The sequence below is a fragment of the Strix aluco genome, chromosome 8 (genome assembly GCF_031877795.1).
Source record: "Strix aluco isolate bStrAlu1 chromosome 8, bStrAlu1.hap1, whole genome shotgun sequence".
In the NCBI taxonomy this organism is placed as follows: domain Eukaryota; kingdom Metazoa; phylum Chordata; class Aves; order Strigiformes; family Strigidae; genus Strix; species Strix aluco.
The window spans coordinates 28,834,361-28,852,592 of record NC_133938.1 but is presented as its reverse complement, the minus strand read 5'-3'; the positions used below and the strand labels follow the sequence as shown (position 1 = coordinate 28,852,592).

General features: G+C 44.0%; 1 protein-coding gene across 3 annotated transcripts in view; it reads left to right on the top strand.

Annotated features, from left to right (window-relative positions):
- Positions 1–15,339, top strand: part of PRRC2C (proline rich coiled-coil 2C) — a 76,514-nt gene extending 61,175 nt beyond the window's left edge. Inside the window, exons 28-36 of one of the 3 annotated variants that reach the window (XM_074832876.1) lie at positions 546–658; positions 1,240–1,376; positions 3,360–3,594; positions 4,055–4,162; positions 5,726–5,944; positions 7,998–8,101; positions 9,815–9,941; positions 10,964–11,200; positions 13,476–15,339. In XM_074832876.1, coding sequence (XP_074688977.1) covers positions 546–658; positions 1,240–1,376; positions 3,360–3,594; positions 4,055–4,162; positions 5,726–5,944; positions 7,998–8,101; positions 9,815–9,941; positions 10,964–11,200; positions 13,476–13,736 — 1,541 coding nt within the window. In that variant the 3' untranslated portion in view covers positions 13,737–15,339. Of the gene's footprint in view, positions 1–536; positions 659–1,239; positions 1,377–3,359; positions 3,595–4,054; positions 4,178–5,725; positions 5,945–6,760; positions 6,836–7,997; positions 8,102–9,814; positions 9,942–10,963; positions 11,201–13,475 lie in introns of all 3 variants that reach the window. The other 2 variants (XM_074832875.1, XM_074832877.1) reach the window with 2 other exon arrangements.
- Positions 15,340–18,232: the final 2,893 nt, after the last annotated feature.

Below are 18,232 nucleotides of genomic sequence, written 5' to 3'. Positions count from 1 at the left end.
TGCAAGTTTCTATCAGTAAGTATATAGATAACGCTGTGTTGTTAGTTTGTTGAGGAAAGTCAAGTTTGAATCTCTTGATGTATCATTTTCTGTTGCAGAATTGTAAATCACTATTTAAGACCAAGAATGATTTAGTCTTGACTTCTTTCTTAAAGTGCTACAATAGTTTAGAATCATGGCATTTTCCTTTAAAGAAAACCCTACATATAGTTAACCTAAATTACATGACAGTATAGCATGTTCTTCCCCTTCCTTCACCCAAATGCCTGTTTTGGACAGAATCTGTTGCTCGTCCCCCAAGAATTGCATGGGACTGAAGATGCATATGCAAGACTGATAGATTCTGGGGGTGAATTGGAAAAGATACCAAAATTGGCTAAGCACACAGCTTTTCAGTTCTGTTTCTTCTCCCAGTCTCTCTGGTAGCTGTCACACTGGGAAGTACTGGCAGTGGCTGCATCTCCTAACTCTTGATGAAAACATTTCTAGCAGGGAGATGTTTGGAATCAGGTACTAATTGTATTGCTCTTCCTGAGGTACTGCAGCTCAAATCCCAGCATTTTACATGGATACAAGTCATCTATTCAACACCCAACATGCACGTTTGGCACCACCTTCTCTGGCCCAGCAGCAAGGCTTTCAACCAGGGCTTTCTCAGGTATTTGGGGATGTAATTTTTAATTTTTTTCCCCTCCCTGTCCATGTTGCCTTTAAAGCTCTATTAATGAGCTAATGGGGGCAGGGGAGAGTGGGACTAAAGACTCTGCAAAAATGAGGTCATGTCTGCCCTTGCCATTGCATTCTGGTGCATGCAGGCAGTGTTTGATCTCTGCTGGTCCTGAGAATGACAGCATTTATCATGAAAGCTGAGAGAATAAGCTTTCACTCAAAAACATACTTTATGTAAAAGTACGTATTCACAGAAGGTATTTATGTGGCCATGTTAGTGCAGGTTTATTCAACTTTTGTAGTACAAAATTGTCTGCAATCTTGTGCAGTTGCTTTGTACGCAAATCTAAATGATTCATTCGGTTTCTGCTGGTTATTTGCAAGGAAAAGTGTAAAATTGAACTAGAAAGTAATTTTCTAAATGGGAGCAGTACCAGCTCTGCATGCAGTCTTGGGATTTGACGTTCTTTGTTTACTTTTTCTAATGTTACACAAATCCTGGCATACATATAACTAGCTTTTCTACATGACTTTTGTCCTTGAATATTTAATAGTCTCTTTTTTATGCAGCCTGCTTCAGTTCAGCAGATCCCCATCCCCATCTATGCACCCCTGCAAGGACAGCATCAAGCTCAGCTGAGTTTAGGAGCAGCACCAGCTGTTTCACAAGCCCAAGAGTTGTTCAACTCCTCCTTACAACCTTACAGGTAGGTAGCGTATGCAAATCTCTTTGTTTTTTGAGCAGCAGAATTTCTAGAACTTGCTTCCCTGCAGATTTGGGTTCTGTGCTCAATAGTTGCCTCATTTTCTTGTCTTCCCCAAATCTCTTTCATCTGTTTGGCTGAGAACTGTCTGTGCAGATTGTCTGGCTAGTCTGTATATGCATATATAGTTGTGAAATCGTGCATTCAAAAATTATGCATTATATTTGTATCTTCAGGAAACCAGGCTAAGAAGCTGAAAACAACAGTCTTCCATACTAAGAGAACAGAAAAAGAGGAGTCTGTCCCTTTAATTCAATAATTTGTTATTTTTTAATCAAACCAACATTGGAGTCTTGAAATGCTTTGAAATCCTAGTTTGAACCCCATAGGTGGTAGAAACTTAATTTCAGATGCGTAGGGCATAGCAGGGTATGTTTTTAAAAAAATGCTTTGTTTGCTACAAAAGATAATAGGAAGAGCAGTATTTCTCAGATGGCATTGATAGCCAGACACATTTCCACTGTGAGGCTTTCCAAAGCTTCCTTGCAGTTCTTATCAAAACTGATTCACAGTGGTACAGTTCTGACAAATTTTGTTAGTTTCACTTTGAGAAAGTTTCTCTGGAAATTTAATTGCAGGGTTTTGCATGTGCTATAGAAAAACCTGCTTGTTGCAATGTAGAAGGCTGAAGCCACAGAAGGTTTAATTGACTACATGTGTATCCTGACTTTGTGCTTGGCTGACTTTGTTGGACCAAATACTGCTTGTCCTGCCACAGCTGACAAAAATTGTTGCAAACAGTTGGGTAGTTGCAGAAACACAATCAGTCTGGCATGCGGTCCAGATTAAATAAATGCTTCTGGCTGATCTGGTCATGCGCAAACCCAGTATTAATGGAGTTTGGGGTTGTGCTATTTATAAGAGTGTGAATACTTTTCCCACATCTCTAAAGGTGCAGAGGAGGATAAGCTTTGAGATGTACAGGTTACTGGTTTAGAAATAAGCAACAACATAAAATTGTGAAAATGTTTATGACCACGTTGAAGACAGTCCTCTGCATACGTTCTGGAAAAGTTTCTCCAGTGCTCAGAGTGCAACTGTAAGAATGTTTTGCAATTAAGGAAGGGTACAGGACAAGGCTAGCCTGGGCGTTCTGTCAGGCAAACACATGGCCACTGCACTAACAGGACCAGTGCTATGCTGGTACGTATTGGCCAAGTGATAAAGTGAAAAGTGTTTTTACATCAAAACCGCTCTGAGCTGAAGAGCTTTGAGAGGGGCATTTATTTTTAAACTCTGATTCTTCAGTCTGAGGGTGGCTGTTCAGCAGGCTCTTGATGGAAATGTTTGGATAAATACTTCTGGTGGACTAACCAACCTGTTCCTGGTGCTTTGCTGTACTGTTTTTGGTCTTTGTTAAACAAACTGCAACTTCCCCATGCTGGTGACAAGGGAATAGAATATCTAATTAAAATTAAAGGCTGTGGTGTCTGTTTGTGTTACTGTTTTGAAGCCAGAACATTCACTTGGAAGCTACAGTTGTCAGCATACAGTAATTTAACCTCTAAGTATTAAAAGTTGGACTCTGGAGATCTGTGAAGTCAAGAGAACAAAGCAGTTTATGACTAAGTGAAGCTACTCACATGTGGTGGTTCCCCACTGTCCTACCTTTATAGCACAGGAACTAAGAAAGAACTGGTAGCTTCTGTACGTTACAGTTAAGTTACCTGAAAACTGTTTTAGCGCACACATCTAAATAGCTAAATGTACTTTAATATTTAAATAAAAAGCCTAGTCATTTTCTTCTGAGGCTTTTAGTCGCATCTGTTATTTTGTTGTGTAGAGTAAATAGAAGAATCTGCCTTTCTCAGGTGAAAATCTGTTCCATAGAGCTAAGCATTGTAATTCCTTTTGAAGGATATAACCTGTGTTCTTAATTTTTGATGCATCTGTCTGTTATATGTATAATGCTTCGATCTCTTGCAGATCCCAGCAAGCTTTTATGCAAAGTGGTTTGTCTCAGCCATCACCAGTAGTTCTGTCTGGTACAGCCTTACACAACTTCCCAGCAGTACAACATCAGGAGCTTGCTAAGGCACAGTCAAGCCTGGCATTTCAACAGACTTCTAATACACAACCTATTCCTATCTTATACGAACATCAACTTAGTCAAGCTTCAGGACTGGGAGGCTCTCAGCTCATTGATACACACATTCTCCAGGTAGGAAATGCTTCAAAATGCAAAACTTCTGCAGTGGCTTGCTACAGATAATGCAGTAACAAATAAAGTATAGCTCAGCTTGGGGTAAGCCCGCTTCCATGATAATTACATGACAGTCAATGTGGCAGGAAACTTAAGACGCTTGGAAGATAACGTTCTTTTAATTTCATAAAGGTACATTAGCATAATCTCTGAATTGAGTATTGTTCCCTGAACTACAGGGCTCTTTGCACTTCTGTTTCGAACTGGAGCTTCAGGTTTAATTTCTGTTATGGTAGGTGATAAAGGGCTCTTCTGCCACTTGCAAATGAAAGCTTTATCACAGGCTGAAACCTTCAGGTTGTCAGCTTCCTGTGCTGTGGTTTCTGCTGTACTGGTTGAAATGCAGAATGATGTGCTATGCTGTCTCAGAACTGCTCTCAAGTATTCTTAAGGTAATGGTGTCTCTTGCTCTTCCTAGGCCAGAGCTACGCTCACTCAGGCTTCAAATCTGTACTCTGGACAAGTTCAGCAGCCTGGCCAGAGCAATTTCTACAACACTGCACAGTCTCCCAGTGCTCTCCAGCAGGTAAACTATGGCATGGTAAATTTCCTAAATTGTATTCTTCTTAAAAGCATGTTGTTGATGTTTTCTGTGGGGTGGGGGTGGGGCCTGGGATGATCTTGAATTCTTCCCAAATGTAAGAATTGAAATTGATTGCAAAGAAGAGCTACTGCAGCAGCACTGAAAAACTGAATTGCTGAGAAGTTGGATGGCCTACAAGTTCATGTTGATCATTTGTCTCTGGCATCCTTCTCTTAAATAGTTCATTTTCCAGTGACAGACAAAGATTTAGTTGGCACAGTGATGTTGCTAATTGATTGAGGCATATGCTGCCTTTATGGGGGCAGGTATCAGTGATAGTGGAGAGAGACAGACAAGCTCCAAGTGCTTAGTGCAGCCTGATTGTTAATACCAGATCTCATTGAGATGAAACCTCAGAGCTGCTACAGATCTCAACAATATCAAATATGTAGAAAACAAATGAGAAGTCAGCAGACAGATGATCTTACAGGCAAACAGGACAGCCAAGTCAGTAACCAGTAACCTCTACATCAGGAGGTTTGTGAAATAACTCCAGTGATTTTAAATCTTTTGAACACTTTTGTGAAAGAACTGTTAATTTGCTGTGTGCAAGCATTCTGTTATATTTAGAGGATGCTGTCTAGTGGCTTCCATCTTTTAAGTGGCTTTAAAAAAAAAAGCTTATTTTGGACTGGCTTATTATAATAGCCTGCTTCATACACATGAAAAGTTGCCAAGTCAGAAATCTAGAAGAGTCTTAAAAAATTGGATCTCATCTGTTGGAAATCTAGCATAAAGTTTTAAGGACCTTTTTAGAAGGGTTAGTGCTTCTAATGTGTTCAAGCTTGGCTGTCCCTATACTTTTAATCCGTTATCCTTCAGAGCAGAACCCTAGTAAGTCTTTCACATCTGGAGAATGTCATTCTTCTAGTCACACTCAGAATATAATTTTGTAGGTTGTGGATTGATGGTCAGAGTAGGAAATGCAGTACAGTAACTCTTACCAGTCAGGTCACTGCTGTGGTATTTTCACATTTATCACTACCATTCTATGGTGATTTCAGCCCACAGCACTCCCTGTGTTAATGCAAGCAAGGGACAGGCTGTGGTTTGGGATATTTTTTTTTTTTTAAGCTCGGACTGCTGGCTGTTGGGACTCCTGGAAAGTAAAATCTAGTTTTCATATCAAACAGCATCCTTATGATGACTAAAATTATTTGAAGTAAATAACCCCATCCACCCCCGCAACTGACTATTTCATTCTTTTATTTTCTGAGTTGAATTGAATTTACTTCTTCATACAATGAAATCATGCTGAATGATGTTGGAGTTAGGAGCTAGCATGCAACTTTGTTTCTGAAAAGCAAAGACCCAAATGCCATTAGAACTGATTATAAAGACAGGCTAAACAATAAATTCACTTATTTGCTTGCAGCTCTCTGAGTAATGTATGAACTCATTAAGCCATTTACCTTGAATATAGCTGAAATCATAGAGCTAGTAAAGAAAGTTAAATAATGGCCCTGTGTCTATGTTACTGGTGATTTTGTACTTTTTTTTTTCCAGGTGACGGTACCTTTGCCAGGATCACAAATTTCTTTGCCCAACTTTGGATCCACAGCACAGCCGCTTATTGCCCTACCCCAGTCTTTGCAACCACCACTACAGCACACACCACCACAAGCGCAGGCTCAAAATCTAAGCAGACCTGCACAAGTAACCCAGCCTTTCAGAGGATTAATCCCAGCCGGAACTCAACACAGCATGATTGCTGCAACTGGAAAGGTAACAATATTGGTAGATCTACAGTACAAAAATGAATACAAAGCACAGCTGTCTGCTGTTTCAGAAAACCAGCATGGCAACCCATGTTGATGCTTGCATCTAAAAATCTGCCTTGACTTTAAAAGGTAGGGAGGGGAAGATAGAAAAGCCGGTCAAGGTTAGTCCTTTAGTGACTGGGTCTGAGCACTTTGTAAAGGTTTAGCTCAGATTTTGTAGCTAACTTGGTACTAGCCCATTTGCACTATAGGAATACCTACTTGGATGATGACTTCATGGACTAGTAGGATATTTCACATAGAAGCCATGTAGAAAATAGTACAAAGACGTTGTTAGAGCAGCAGACGAATAACATTACACTGTCAGGGCTGGTTTCTGACTTCTGGTCATGCATGTGTTTGTCGCTTTGTTTCTGGTCTCATATGAGAGCCAGTTGTATGGGATCAAGTCTTTCCAGTGCAACAAACTGGAGTTTTAAGGGTTTCAGTGGACTCTCTCAGCTGTGACTTTAAACCAGAATTAAACTCTACTAATGTTGTTGGGGGTCTGCATTTCTGAATAGCACAGCAAGGTGCGTATTGAGAACGTATGCAAGGCAAGACCCTTGATGTGTTTTAAAAAAAAAAAAAAGCTGGTCATGCAGCTGAAGAAAATTCTCCTTGAGTGACAGCTCCAGTAAGGAGATAACACTGAAATAGTGCAAGAAACTTGAACACCTAGGAGGGAATTCCCTCCTCTCCTTTATGTGGAGCTGCTGTGGTAATTGCTAATGAGGGGATGTGTGGAGCTGGCTTCCAATCACAAGGTCTCTTGTCTTAGATGGAATCACAGATTTACAGGCACCTGGGATTTTCGGATAGTGTGCAGCACAACGCAGTTGCAGCATACTTTAAGGTGAGCAGTGGGTGATAACACTGAACGTGAACACAGCTAAGCTTTCTGTCGGATACAGCAAGGCCTTTCCCCAGTGCAGGGAGTAATCTAGCTCCGGAGCTGCACCTGAAATCCTTACAGCTTGTGGCCTAGATTTTAGGGTGCTTTTGAGCATAAAATGACCCTGCTGTCTCAATGGTTTACAGCTGTGATAAGAAAAATTTCTCTCAGACGTTAATTCCATGTCTTGGACAGTAATGGCAACCAGAATTCCAGATCACCTAGATGAAGTTTTCATCCTATCACCCACCAGACTATATGGTGATTTTTTTGCACCATGTAGTTTTCTAGCTTCATAGGATCTGGCCAAACCTTTTCACCTTTATAATTTTTATGAGCCCATCTTCCAAGCAGCAGCGCGTTTCTTGCTACAGTTGTCATTGGAAAATGATCACTCATTTCAACAAGAAACGAAGAACTGCAGTGGGATGGTGGCCTTAGGTGACTTTCCTGCCCTGTGTTAAGGGTTCCATCATGTTCCTGCTAAAGAAAGTCAATTTAAAACAGCCACTCACATTTAACTGATTTATTGTTGCCATTATGCTTCATGGCTGTGTGTGGAAAGATCCTGTTCCTGAGACTAATTTATTCTGTTGTGTGCATCTGCAAAATAACATGCAAGATTCATTGCTCCAGTCAGAGTCTGGAGATTTTTTGCATGAATGACAGCTCCGTTTTTGCTGTGCTTTTGTTTGGTTTTTTGTAGAACTGGATTATTTTATTGCATTCTTCACTTCAGCATTTTTCAGGATTATATGTAATATTTTCATGTGGTACCTGAGATGGGGAAAGAAATTTCAACCCTGAAACATTTTTGAGGGCCAAATATGTGAAATGAGTCACAAATCCCCTTTCGAGGGGGAAGATCGAGTTAGCCAGTATCATTGCTGGAAGTGTTGAGAAGTGCGGGATATCTGCAGATAGTGCAGGAAAATTGTACACAGAGGTGCTTGTGGTGCTGGGGTTATCTTACTTATAAGAAACTGGTTTTGCAATTGGGCTTTCACCTCCACTTAAGTCACCTATTTTCATTGAGAAAAATGTGAGGTAAGCTAACAGTTACTTAGTGAATGTAATTTTTTCTTTGCATTACAATTAACATGTGGATTGCTGTGTTTTTCAGATATCAGAAATGGACCTGAAGGCCTTTGGAGGTGGCATTGATGTTAAACCTGGAACACCACCAGTTACTGGTAGAAGTACTACTCCAACCTCCAGTCCCTTCCGGTAAATCTCTCTTAAGCTCAAAATTCCTTGAAATCAGAGCTAGAAAATGTACCTAGTCATGCATAAGCAGCCAATTCTGAAAGGTATGAGGTGAAGGGGCTAATAATATAAAATACAGTGCTTTAATCTTAGCTTAAGATTCTCATATCTGCTGTAGTTTGCCAGAAGTACATAGCTCTGAAATAAAACATTAAAAATATTTTTTTGATTAAAGGAAACATTTGATTAAATGACCTGGGATTGTACCAGGAAAGCATGGAAGTGGCAGGAAAGATGTACTTTGGGTTAGAACTCTAAGACAGTTTAACACTTTTAAAGGCTTACATGACAGTTGTGGCAACAATTCTGTTGGAAAACTAAGAATCGTTGCAAGATACATAAGCTTCTCTCAAGTGAAATTAGTAAGCTGTTTGCAGGTTTGCTTGGTTAACTGACAGAATTAAGTCTTGCTTATATGCAGATGCACTTCATGATATACCTGTTGGGCTGCTTGTGGGTGAAGTTACTAGTGGGCTGAAGGAACTTGAAAATAGAACTTTGCTACGAGATGGTTTTGTTCTTGAAAGCTGTGCTCCCATGCATAGTAACTATATTTGGTGGCTTTCACTGCAGCAGACAGACAATGTTCAGGCTTTTTCTAGTGAAGTAGAAATGATAGTTTGAACTCAGTGCTGAAGTCATACCTCCAATAGTTCACCTAAGGAAAAAGGTGATGGGATGAGGGAGAAGAAACTTGAATTTGCAAGCTAGTCAGCATTTAGGACAATTGACTCGATGGTATATATGTTAGAGATTCTAGATGAGATGTCTCTTCTAGCAGTGAAAGCAGGGCTTATAAGCTTTTGCTCTTAAGTGTAGAGGTACTGGGAAGATTGACAAAAGCAGAGTAGATCTCAAGTTCAAAGTGAAAACTAAACAGAATTCTTTGAATTTACAAAATGTTGGTGTGTATTGAGTTTAGTTGACTTCCTTGCCGCTGGTGCCCCACTGCTCATTTTATGTTAAGTGTATCACCCACACACTCTGCATGAGAACTCTGCAAATCAAGCTCCATTTCCTAAAGAAGGCTGTTCGCTCTCTTTCTCTGAGGACTGTTTGGTGCTGTTCCCCCAGATAATCTTTCAGGCTTCATTTAATTTCATGGTGATTCAACACCTCTTAAAAATTTTAATGGAGGGTCATATTCTTAGCCAAAGAAAACAGAGGGAGAGCATTTTCTGTGAATTCTTGAAATCTGTTCAAGTGCATTTTGAAACATTTGACAACAGGTCAGAGTGGAAGCAGCTGCACATGGCAGCTTCTGCTGTGCGTGCTTAATGCCTGTTGTGACAAGCCCTGAGCTTGACATGATGGAGAACACAGTGTAAAGGGGTAGGACTGAGTATAAGATAGTAGGGATGGGAAGGGGAACGCACGTTTAACATCAGTATTTGTGTTACGAATACTTTAGGGAAAGGTCTTTTTCATACAGACTTTACCCTGGAATCTTTCCATATCCTAAGTATTTCTGATTACAGTTTCTCTCTGTATTTTTAAGCTGTGAGTTTGTTTGCATTTGAAACTAAGGGTAGACACACAAGAAGATCTGATACCAGCTTCTAAGAGATTTTTGGTTTTCCCTCTAGTGCTGAATTTCTAGTTGAGTTGTAACTAAAGGCAGAAACATCCTCTGAATGAGAGCAGTGTGATTCTAACTGGTATTCTTTTCTTCAGCGCTAGTTCTACAAGTCCTAACAATCAGTCCAATAAAATGAACAGCATTGTCTACCAGAAGCAGTTTCAGTCGGCAGCTGCCGCTGTGAGAATGACACAGCCATTTCCTGCACAGTTTGCACCACAGGTAGGTGACCGGTGGCTTCCTACAAACAAATCTGTTTCTCTGTATGACGTGGTGACTTTAACTCAGCTGTGTTTTCTCAGGCTTTATCATGGGGAGATACAAAATGGAATCCTTAAAGTGAAATGGTGTGAGAAAACAGATTTCAAGATCAAAGCCAAAAAAAAAAAAAAAGCTCTTTGATCTTGCTAACTAGTAGTGCAGATTTGGTGGTGTGTTTAATTTTGAGAGTTCTGTGCACACTGAGGAATTCAATACAAGTTGTGAATGATGTAGAACAGATGGTGGTTCTGCTGGCTTCCCCACACAGCTGTAATGCACCTCATCCTGCAAAAACAGATCATTTGGTTGGGGAAGGGGAGAAGCTTTGTGTCTCAGAAGGGTCCCAGTGCATATTTTAAATGTGTAAAGACAAAGCAGATTTGCAGTTCTTTGTCTGAGATGCAACTCTGAAGTATTGACGGAGCAGTTCAAGTTGAAAAGGATCTCTGGAGGTCATACAGTCCATACAAAGCAGGGCTGATGCCAAAGGGTTTGATTTGCTTCTGACATTCCAGGGAGCACAGCTTACAAGGGTGGTGCATCCCTGTTACAGTGACTGTAGCCAGGCTGCTAGGGAAATGTAGCCTCTGTAAAAATGTAGGATATCTCTGTCTTGTAGTATTTGGAATGTTTGACTGCAGGACCTGAGTTTGGATTGCCATTAGCAGAAACTGCCTAGCCTTTCCAGGGCTGCCTTTCGCTAGCGACTCCTCCACTGCCTTGCATGGGTCTTCTCCCTTACTACAAGCTGCTTTTAAGTTGTTGGTACTACTTTCAGGCACAACGGCACTACAGGGCTGGTTGTTTTTTTTTTTTTGTTCTGGAGTTCAAGCGTGGCCTCTCGACATAAAAGCCTATTTTCTTGACATCAGTTTGACAGCAGAGCAGCAATTTTTTCCCCTTTAAGATAATGCCAACATGCAATCTAGTTGGCAATTTTCTAATTGCGAAATGTCTCTTTTTGTTGTTTTTCCCCCACTTAGATCCTCTCTCAACCTAACCTGCTCCCTCCATTGGTAAGAGCCCCATATACTAACACCTTCCCAGCGCCCGTTCAGAGGCTGCCAGTAGTACTGCATAGTCAGATGCCGTCTCAGATGACCACAGGCCTTATGAGCCACCCTCATTTACCACGTGTGGCCAGAGGTCTTTGTGGATCAGTATCTGGAGCCAGAGGCAATCAGGGCCAGGCTGCGATGAAGGCTGAACGAGACATGAAGGTTAGTATTTGAACAGCAGTGCTGTTAACACCAGTTCAGTCTTGACAGCTTGTAGGGCAAGAATGTGACTGCAAATCATGTCTTAATTAAAATGCCTCTGGACCCAAAGCTGGTAGCTGGGCCTTTAACAGCTGAACACAGGCCTTCTCTAAGCCCTGGGGGTTTTTTATAAGAATTTTACACTAGAAAAATTTGTAGGGACCATCCTTTTTCAAGCGGTCTCGTGGTCAGCAGTCGTGACGCTGCCACTGCTGTCAAAGGCAATCTGACAACTAGCTTTCAAGAGCCTGGATTTTTTTGAATGAGTGATGAAGCCTACAAACCTGTCTGGTAGCTGTCATTTCACGTCTGCCTCCCCAGCTCTGAGCAGCAGTGTGAAGCCTCCTGTTGTAGCCAGCCTCACCACTCAGTGATTCTGGAGATTCATTTCCCGGTGGTTTGAAATGCCTGTGATTGATTCTCTGTGGTAGAATGCAGTAATGTGGTAACGCTCCACGGAAGAGGTGGCTGCGTTTCAGTAGCGGGTGATGAGTCGTCTAACTTGTTAAAGCACTTCGGGACCCTTCAGGTTGAGGCAAGCTCTTCTTACCAAGGCAGGACTGCAGTGCGGGGTGTCTGCATAGGGACACCATTGTACACTTAGCCTGTTTTCTGCAGAGTAAGTTGCTTGTATGAATAGATGGTACTGAAGACCTCCTTCATCTACTGTCATTTGCCATGACATGTGCATTGAGGTGAAAAAGCAAAAGAGTGTGCTTTTCCTGGTGATATTTGGTTGTAGGAGAATTAATTATCCCTTAAATTCTAGTTGTTGGGTCCATTTAGTTTTGGTAGTTTCGTAGACTTACCAGGTGATGCTTAGTATATTGTCTTGAGTCTATATTACAAACTGAATCTAGCCAGTCATAGCAAATACTAATACACAGTCCTGGTTTTCTGAATCTCCCTGCAAACACTGTTCAGAAGAATGTCAGTTATTCTGTCACACTTGGTTACTTGTGATCCAGTCATCCAGCCTTCTAGCCTTAACCTCGGGGGATGCCGGAGATCTGTGCAAAAGATTTCAGGTGTCCCTCTGGTGCCAGTAAAATTAGACTGGTGCTACAGTCCTGTGCACCAGAGTTCACAGGTTTGTTTCCTATTCTGTTGCTGGCTGAGTTACTTGGAGCAACTACACAGCATTAAAGCCAAGATCTCCTGTTCCAGGCTTTTGCTGTTTCGTTCCACCCATTGTGTGTGCCCACCCCGCCGGCCCCGTTTTCTGTAAAAAAGCATAAAAAACTTAGAGGTACATGGATGGAGCCTTAGTGCCTGTATTGTAGTTGGGGTTTCTTGTATTAAGACACACCTTTTTAATTTAAAAAAGGTGTTTGAGTGTTTTGGGTTTAATCGTGCAGCTTCCAGAAGATTGAACTCTTAATAGAACTCCTGCTTTGCCTGAGTCTGGGCAAGAAGGTCAAGTGCTCGGTCTGAAGCATCTGGTCTGCACAGTGCTTCACTGACAAACAAAAGGTCCAGTGTAAAACTGTAAACAAAATGTAGTTACAAAGGCTGAATTTCACAGGTGCGAGTCAAGGTTACCAGTACAACTCAGAGGAGGGACTTGAAGGAAGCCAGGCAATAGTTTGTGCTTCCTTGGATGAGCACCCGCTTTGAGTGGGAAGCAGATAAGGCTTCAGGTTACATAAAACACAACTTTGAACACGGCTCACTTGCATCCCCATTGCAGACTCTGAAGTCTGTGTCCAGAACAACAGGAGGTAAAAATGTAGGTGCTCAGACTAGATTCTGCTGCTGTGATACAGCCCCTGCGCTCAAGGAGTCCGGACCAGGCGGCAGGAGCAGTGACAGCTGGCACGGCCCAGGGCATGGGCAGTGTGCAGGCACGTGTGCCTTCTGGTCGTGTCTGACTTCTGCGGAGGAGTGAGGCTCCAGTTTGAGCCTGCTGTGGGCAGTGTTTATACTTTTTAAGTTCTGCAATAATAGTGGCATAAAAAGATGTTAGATGGTGCTTCAAACTGTTGTCCTTGATCCTCTTTTCTGGGGTGAGGATTAGGAAGAGCAAGGGAAGCCTAGGTATGACATTAAGCTTCTACTGAGGAGCCAAGCACCCAGATGTGGTGACATCTGGGAAGCAACTGGATGGACACTGCCTTTCTAGGAAAGTCTGGCCACTGCAGTCAGTTCTTCCTCTTTCATTTAGGAAGTAGCTTTGTGAAGTCACTCTTACTCCAATGTCCTCTCTTCAGTAAATGTATTTTCTCCATTTCTTAAGGCAAAGCAGAGAGCAGAGGTACTTCAATCCACCCAGAGATTCTTTTCTGAGCAGCAGCAGCAGAGCAAACCCATAGGAGGCAAAGCGCAGAAGGTGGACGAGAACGGGAGCAAACCCACCGAGGCAATTGCTGACTCTTCAGGAGTCTGCCAGGACAAAACCGAGGAAAAGCCTACCCCTGCGCCTGCCACGGCAACAAAACCTGTTAGAACTGGACCAATCAAACCTCAGGCAATCAAAACCGAAGAAACAAAATCTTAGAGGCTGTGTTTCCATGGAGGTGGGGGAAGAGGGGAGGGTGGGTGAGATGACAGCAGCATGAATTTGTAGCCCAAAGGACAAGACAGCAGTCTTCTCTCCCTGCGGGGCTCTGAACAGCGTAAAGGGGCGTAGAAGCTCTCGGCAGTTACGGGTGCACACTGCTGCGTATCCAACCGAGCTTCTAGGCTCTTTGGGCTTGTATCTTCTCTAACAGCATGAAGGCTGCTTTTGGTGTGTGCACGTTCTACACGTGTGCGCGTGTTTTGGCTTACACAACTGTACGCTTCCCAAAGTGGAAAAAAAAAAAAGAGAAATAGCAACGGCGGGGAAGAAGGTGGTCGGGGAGGCATGTTCGTAGCTGACAAGATGAATTCTCTTATTTTCTTCAGGCTCTGATCTTCAGCTGCTATTTATCTTTTTATAAACCCATGAGTATGAGAACATGCAGATCTGAAGATGGTGCTGGGCCAAGTAATGTGTGTTTAGTTTTTTAGTAACTTAAGAAGCTTCTATCTTGTAGTAAACAGAGGGATTCATATAGCTGGCAGAATTGCCACGTGACACCTAACCGAACGTAACAGAGTAATGCTGGTGATGCCGAATTTCCCTCGGAAGGCAGTGCTTTGCTGGCTGCTGCTGCTTGGACGACAGTACACTGTGTTTAGTTCACCATATGAAAATGCTACTTGGCCACCCGTGTTCTCTACACCCGCTCCCCCCCTCAGTCGTTCACCTCTGGAGTTGAAAAGTTCATTGCATCAGTAGTCAGATTTGTTCTGTTCACCTCTGTCCAGCTATCTTTATATGATGCGAGTGATCTTTAAACGGTTTCCAGCTTATGTCTGTATACAGCAACGAGCACTTAGAACTGTGCCATGAGAATAAAAGAAACCTTATCGGATTAAAGAGTTTTTTTCTAAAAGGTGCATTCTTTATATCAGAGCTGCGTCGCACCACCTCCTTGCCCACAGTGTGCTGGAAAGTAGAATAAAGTCAAATAAATGCCTTTTTAATTGTATCCTCTAGTATTATAGCTGTAGGACAGTACTGTATGATACTTCTGTGAATGTAAGATATCCTGTACCTGCTTATGATATGTAGTAGTGACTGTGCTATACTGGAGCTGTTTTTAATAATGTTATTCTAGAGGTTTTTTTCCAGACAATGATTGAAAAAGCTAATAAAAAGCACCAGGTACCACATCAGTAGCAGAATTTGCTGTTTTTTTCTGGGATTTTTTTTTTTACATTTTTTGGAAGGAAGAGTTGAAAGTCTAATGTGTATAATTTTGTTCAAATGACTGCAGAAGCTGGAAAGGCTGTTGCTGCTATTGATGCCTAGTGAATTGCTATTGGTTATCTTTTTATATAAATATATATATAATTTGAATTTTTGGAAACTAGCTGTGATGTCAACTTTGGAAAAAAGTATCCCACTTGTAGTGTGAGTTGGCATTGTACAGAAATTAACAGCCATATTGGTCTAGAAATGTTAAACTTAATTTTTTTTCCATTTGTACAGGGGTAACGCACTGTATTAAATATGTACGGTCTTATTTACATGGGTTTGATTACAGAAACTAATAAAGTATTCTCTAAATAAAGTATCCGGGTAATCTCATGATTAGTGCAGTGCTGCAGGATGCAAGGAGAGCGCCTGAACATCGTGTGCCAAGCGAAGAGTGTGTATTACAGCTTGGGAAAACAGACTTCTAAGGAAAAACGGTTTGAAACAGCTTGTTTCTGTTTCCCCCGGCACTTTTGATCTCGCTCTCCAGCAAAGGCCTCGCAGGACACGGCTTCCATCTGGCCCTGGAAGGAGCCTGCCGGTTGCGTTCGCAAGACGGTCCCTCTCCGGCGCGTTGGTGAGCTGCCTGGTGCTGGAGACTCGGGGCTTGGGGCCTAGAGAAGAGCCGCTCGTCGGGGGAGACCAGGATGGACCCGGCTGCTTTGAGCCCGTGGGCGACCACGGGCACCCTCGCAGCAAGGGGCTGTTAAAAGCAAGAGGTTTCCTGCAGCGGGGAGCAGGACTGAGCCTTGACGAGAGCCTGAGCCTTCCCAAGGACGCGGGAGGCTTCCTCCTTGGGCTGCTCCCGAGCCCCTCCCTTCCCAACTTGCTGCAAGCAACACTCACTCGCTCAAATCGCACCGATACTGCCCCTGGCCCTTGAGCCCGGGGCCGGAGGAGGGGTTGAGCTTCCTCCAGCCCTTCCGCTGGGGGGGGGCTGGGCGGGAAGCGGTGCTCTGGGGCACCAGAGGAGCTGGAGTCTCCTGCCGAGGTCGGTTCTTTTAGGGGTTAGAACTGCAGCGCTATGGAGTGAGGAAAGGTGCTGTAATCCACAAACGGAGCCGTGGGCAGAAGTAACCTCGGAGCAGGTAACACCACAGGTAAATCGCCATTTTGTACAGGAACCGTACAAGTACAGCTACAGTAAACGCTCAGGGAAGGGAGGATGGAGGTGGGGGAACGGAGTGAACGTGGACATTGGTTTGGTCTGTAAGTGTGCCTTAAAGAGTAACTGAGTTATGCTGGTGTTTCCTAGGTTTGAGGAATCTTCTGCCTGGTTCATATGGGAAAGACCCCCTAAAAATGGGAAAGCTTTCACTTTATTCTATTTTTAAGGCAATGCTGCTCGAAGGATCAATCTTGAATTCTCCAGTAAAGCCACTGGTAAAGTCAGACAAACTTCCCACACTCTGCTGCGGGAATGTACCAGACTTCTGGCTATTTCTTGCACTGAGCAGAACAAGGGTAATATTTCTGCAGAAACTTAATTAAAAGCAAATGCTTGGGCCTTTAGTGCATCCAAATAACACAATTTTAATGTGTACCTCCCCAAAACAGCCCCGAACTACCCTGGTTGCCTTTGAGGCCAGGTTGGGCTTTCAGTCACTGACTCCGGTTCATTGAATATTTTTATGACATTTAACCAGGTAACTTGCTCTTGGCCGTTTACGCTGGAATAGATCTTGCTTTTTTAATTTGAGTAGGATTTGGTGTGTAATCTCTTTTCTAGGACTCCGGTCATCACAAATAATTACGCTGAACCTCCCATAAATTGGGAAACTATTTTGTTGGGGAAATTAAGGAAAAAAAAAAAGTTAATAACTTTCAGTCTGCAAAAGGATGGTAGCTTCTCTCAAGGGCAAGAGCAGAAGGGGGTTAATGTGACTGGGGCCAGAGCCAGCACCCCCCGCCTTGGCTTGGGCTGGCTTCTTGCTGGGATGCAGGAGGGGAGGGACTCTGGGCTTGTTTTTGCAAAGCCTGTTAAGTAAAGCTGTGTATTCAGCGCTGTTCAGCTCCAGCCCAGCTTTCTGGAAATCCTGTCTACAGTGACTTGTCTTTATTTTTTTTTTTAGGTAATTAAGTGATGGACTTCCCAGCCTGAGGAGACCCTGGTGCTGGCAGCAGGGGGAGAGGTGGGAAGGGCTGGGGCTCTGCCCTTGGTGTCTCTGCACAGGGAGAAGGTGTTGGTGCTGCTGCTCCCCGGGGACCTCTGCACAAGGCCTCCCTCTTGGGGGGGGGGGGGGCGGGTAGGGGGCTCACCTCACGTCTTCCAGGAGTGTGGGGCGAAGCGGGGCTCCAGCCTCGCTACCTCTCCTCTTCTGGGACAGAGATGCCGTTCTCCCATCCTTGGCGGTGGGTTTTCTGTGCATTGGGCGAGCGGCTGTTTGCCAGGCTGCCCCTGGCTGGGGCAGTGCAGTGCAGGCAGGGGCTGCCTGCTGTCTGCCTCCTCTTCCCTGTCCCAGGGGGGATGTGACAGCCCCTGCCTGCTCCTGGGTGCCCCCCAAGGGCTGCCTTCACCTCCAGCTTTACTTCCTTGGATCTTGCCCTGGCCTTTGCCTTGTTTCTCTGCACCAACCAACCACCCCTCCTGGCTGGGTTTTTGCAGCAGGACCAAGGGATGCTCGGGGCTGAGGCTGCTCCTTGGGGCAGGACTATGCACCCTGTTTTCTGAGGCCAGGAGACCGCACCATGGCGGCTGTGTGGGAGCATCCCTGGCTGGGGAGACACCTTTGCTCATGGTGAGCTTCCCAGCCTCGTGCTGGGCCTGCCAGGGAGCAACAAGGGGTCTTTCAGCCTCCTCCCTTGATGTTGTGGGTCCCCCCTTCTGCCCACGCTGCAGCCCCAGGGCTGTGTCCTATCCCACCCCATTCCCTGCCCTGGACTCACCCAGGCAGCCCTGACAGTGGAGGAGGGTGTGCTGCCTGCTGCTGGCACCCCCTTGTCTCCTGCCCTTTGGGAACAGGGTCCATTCTGAGCCGGGGCCATCCCTGCGGCCTCCTGGCTCGGAGCAGCGCCATCCCCTCCGTGAGCAACAGCAAAGGGGGGAACTGCCTCTGTCCCCCCCCCCCCCATCCCTCCTGCCCCATGCTGCCCCCCTGGCACCAGCCAGCCCAACCCCCAGCCCTGCTACCTGGAGCTCATTAATCTTTCCTATTCTCTAAATCTCCAGGGTTTAGTGCTGAAGCTTTAACTTTTTTTTTTCTGATTCC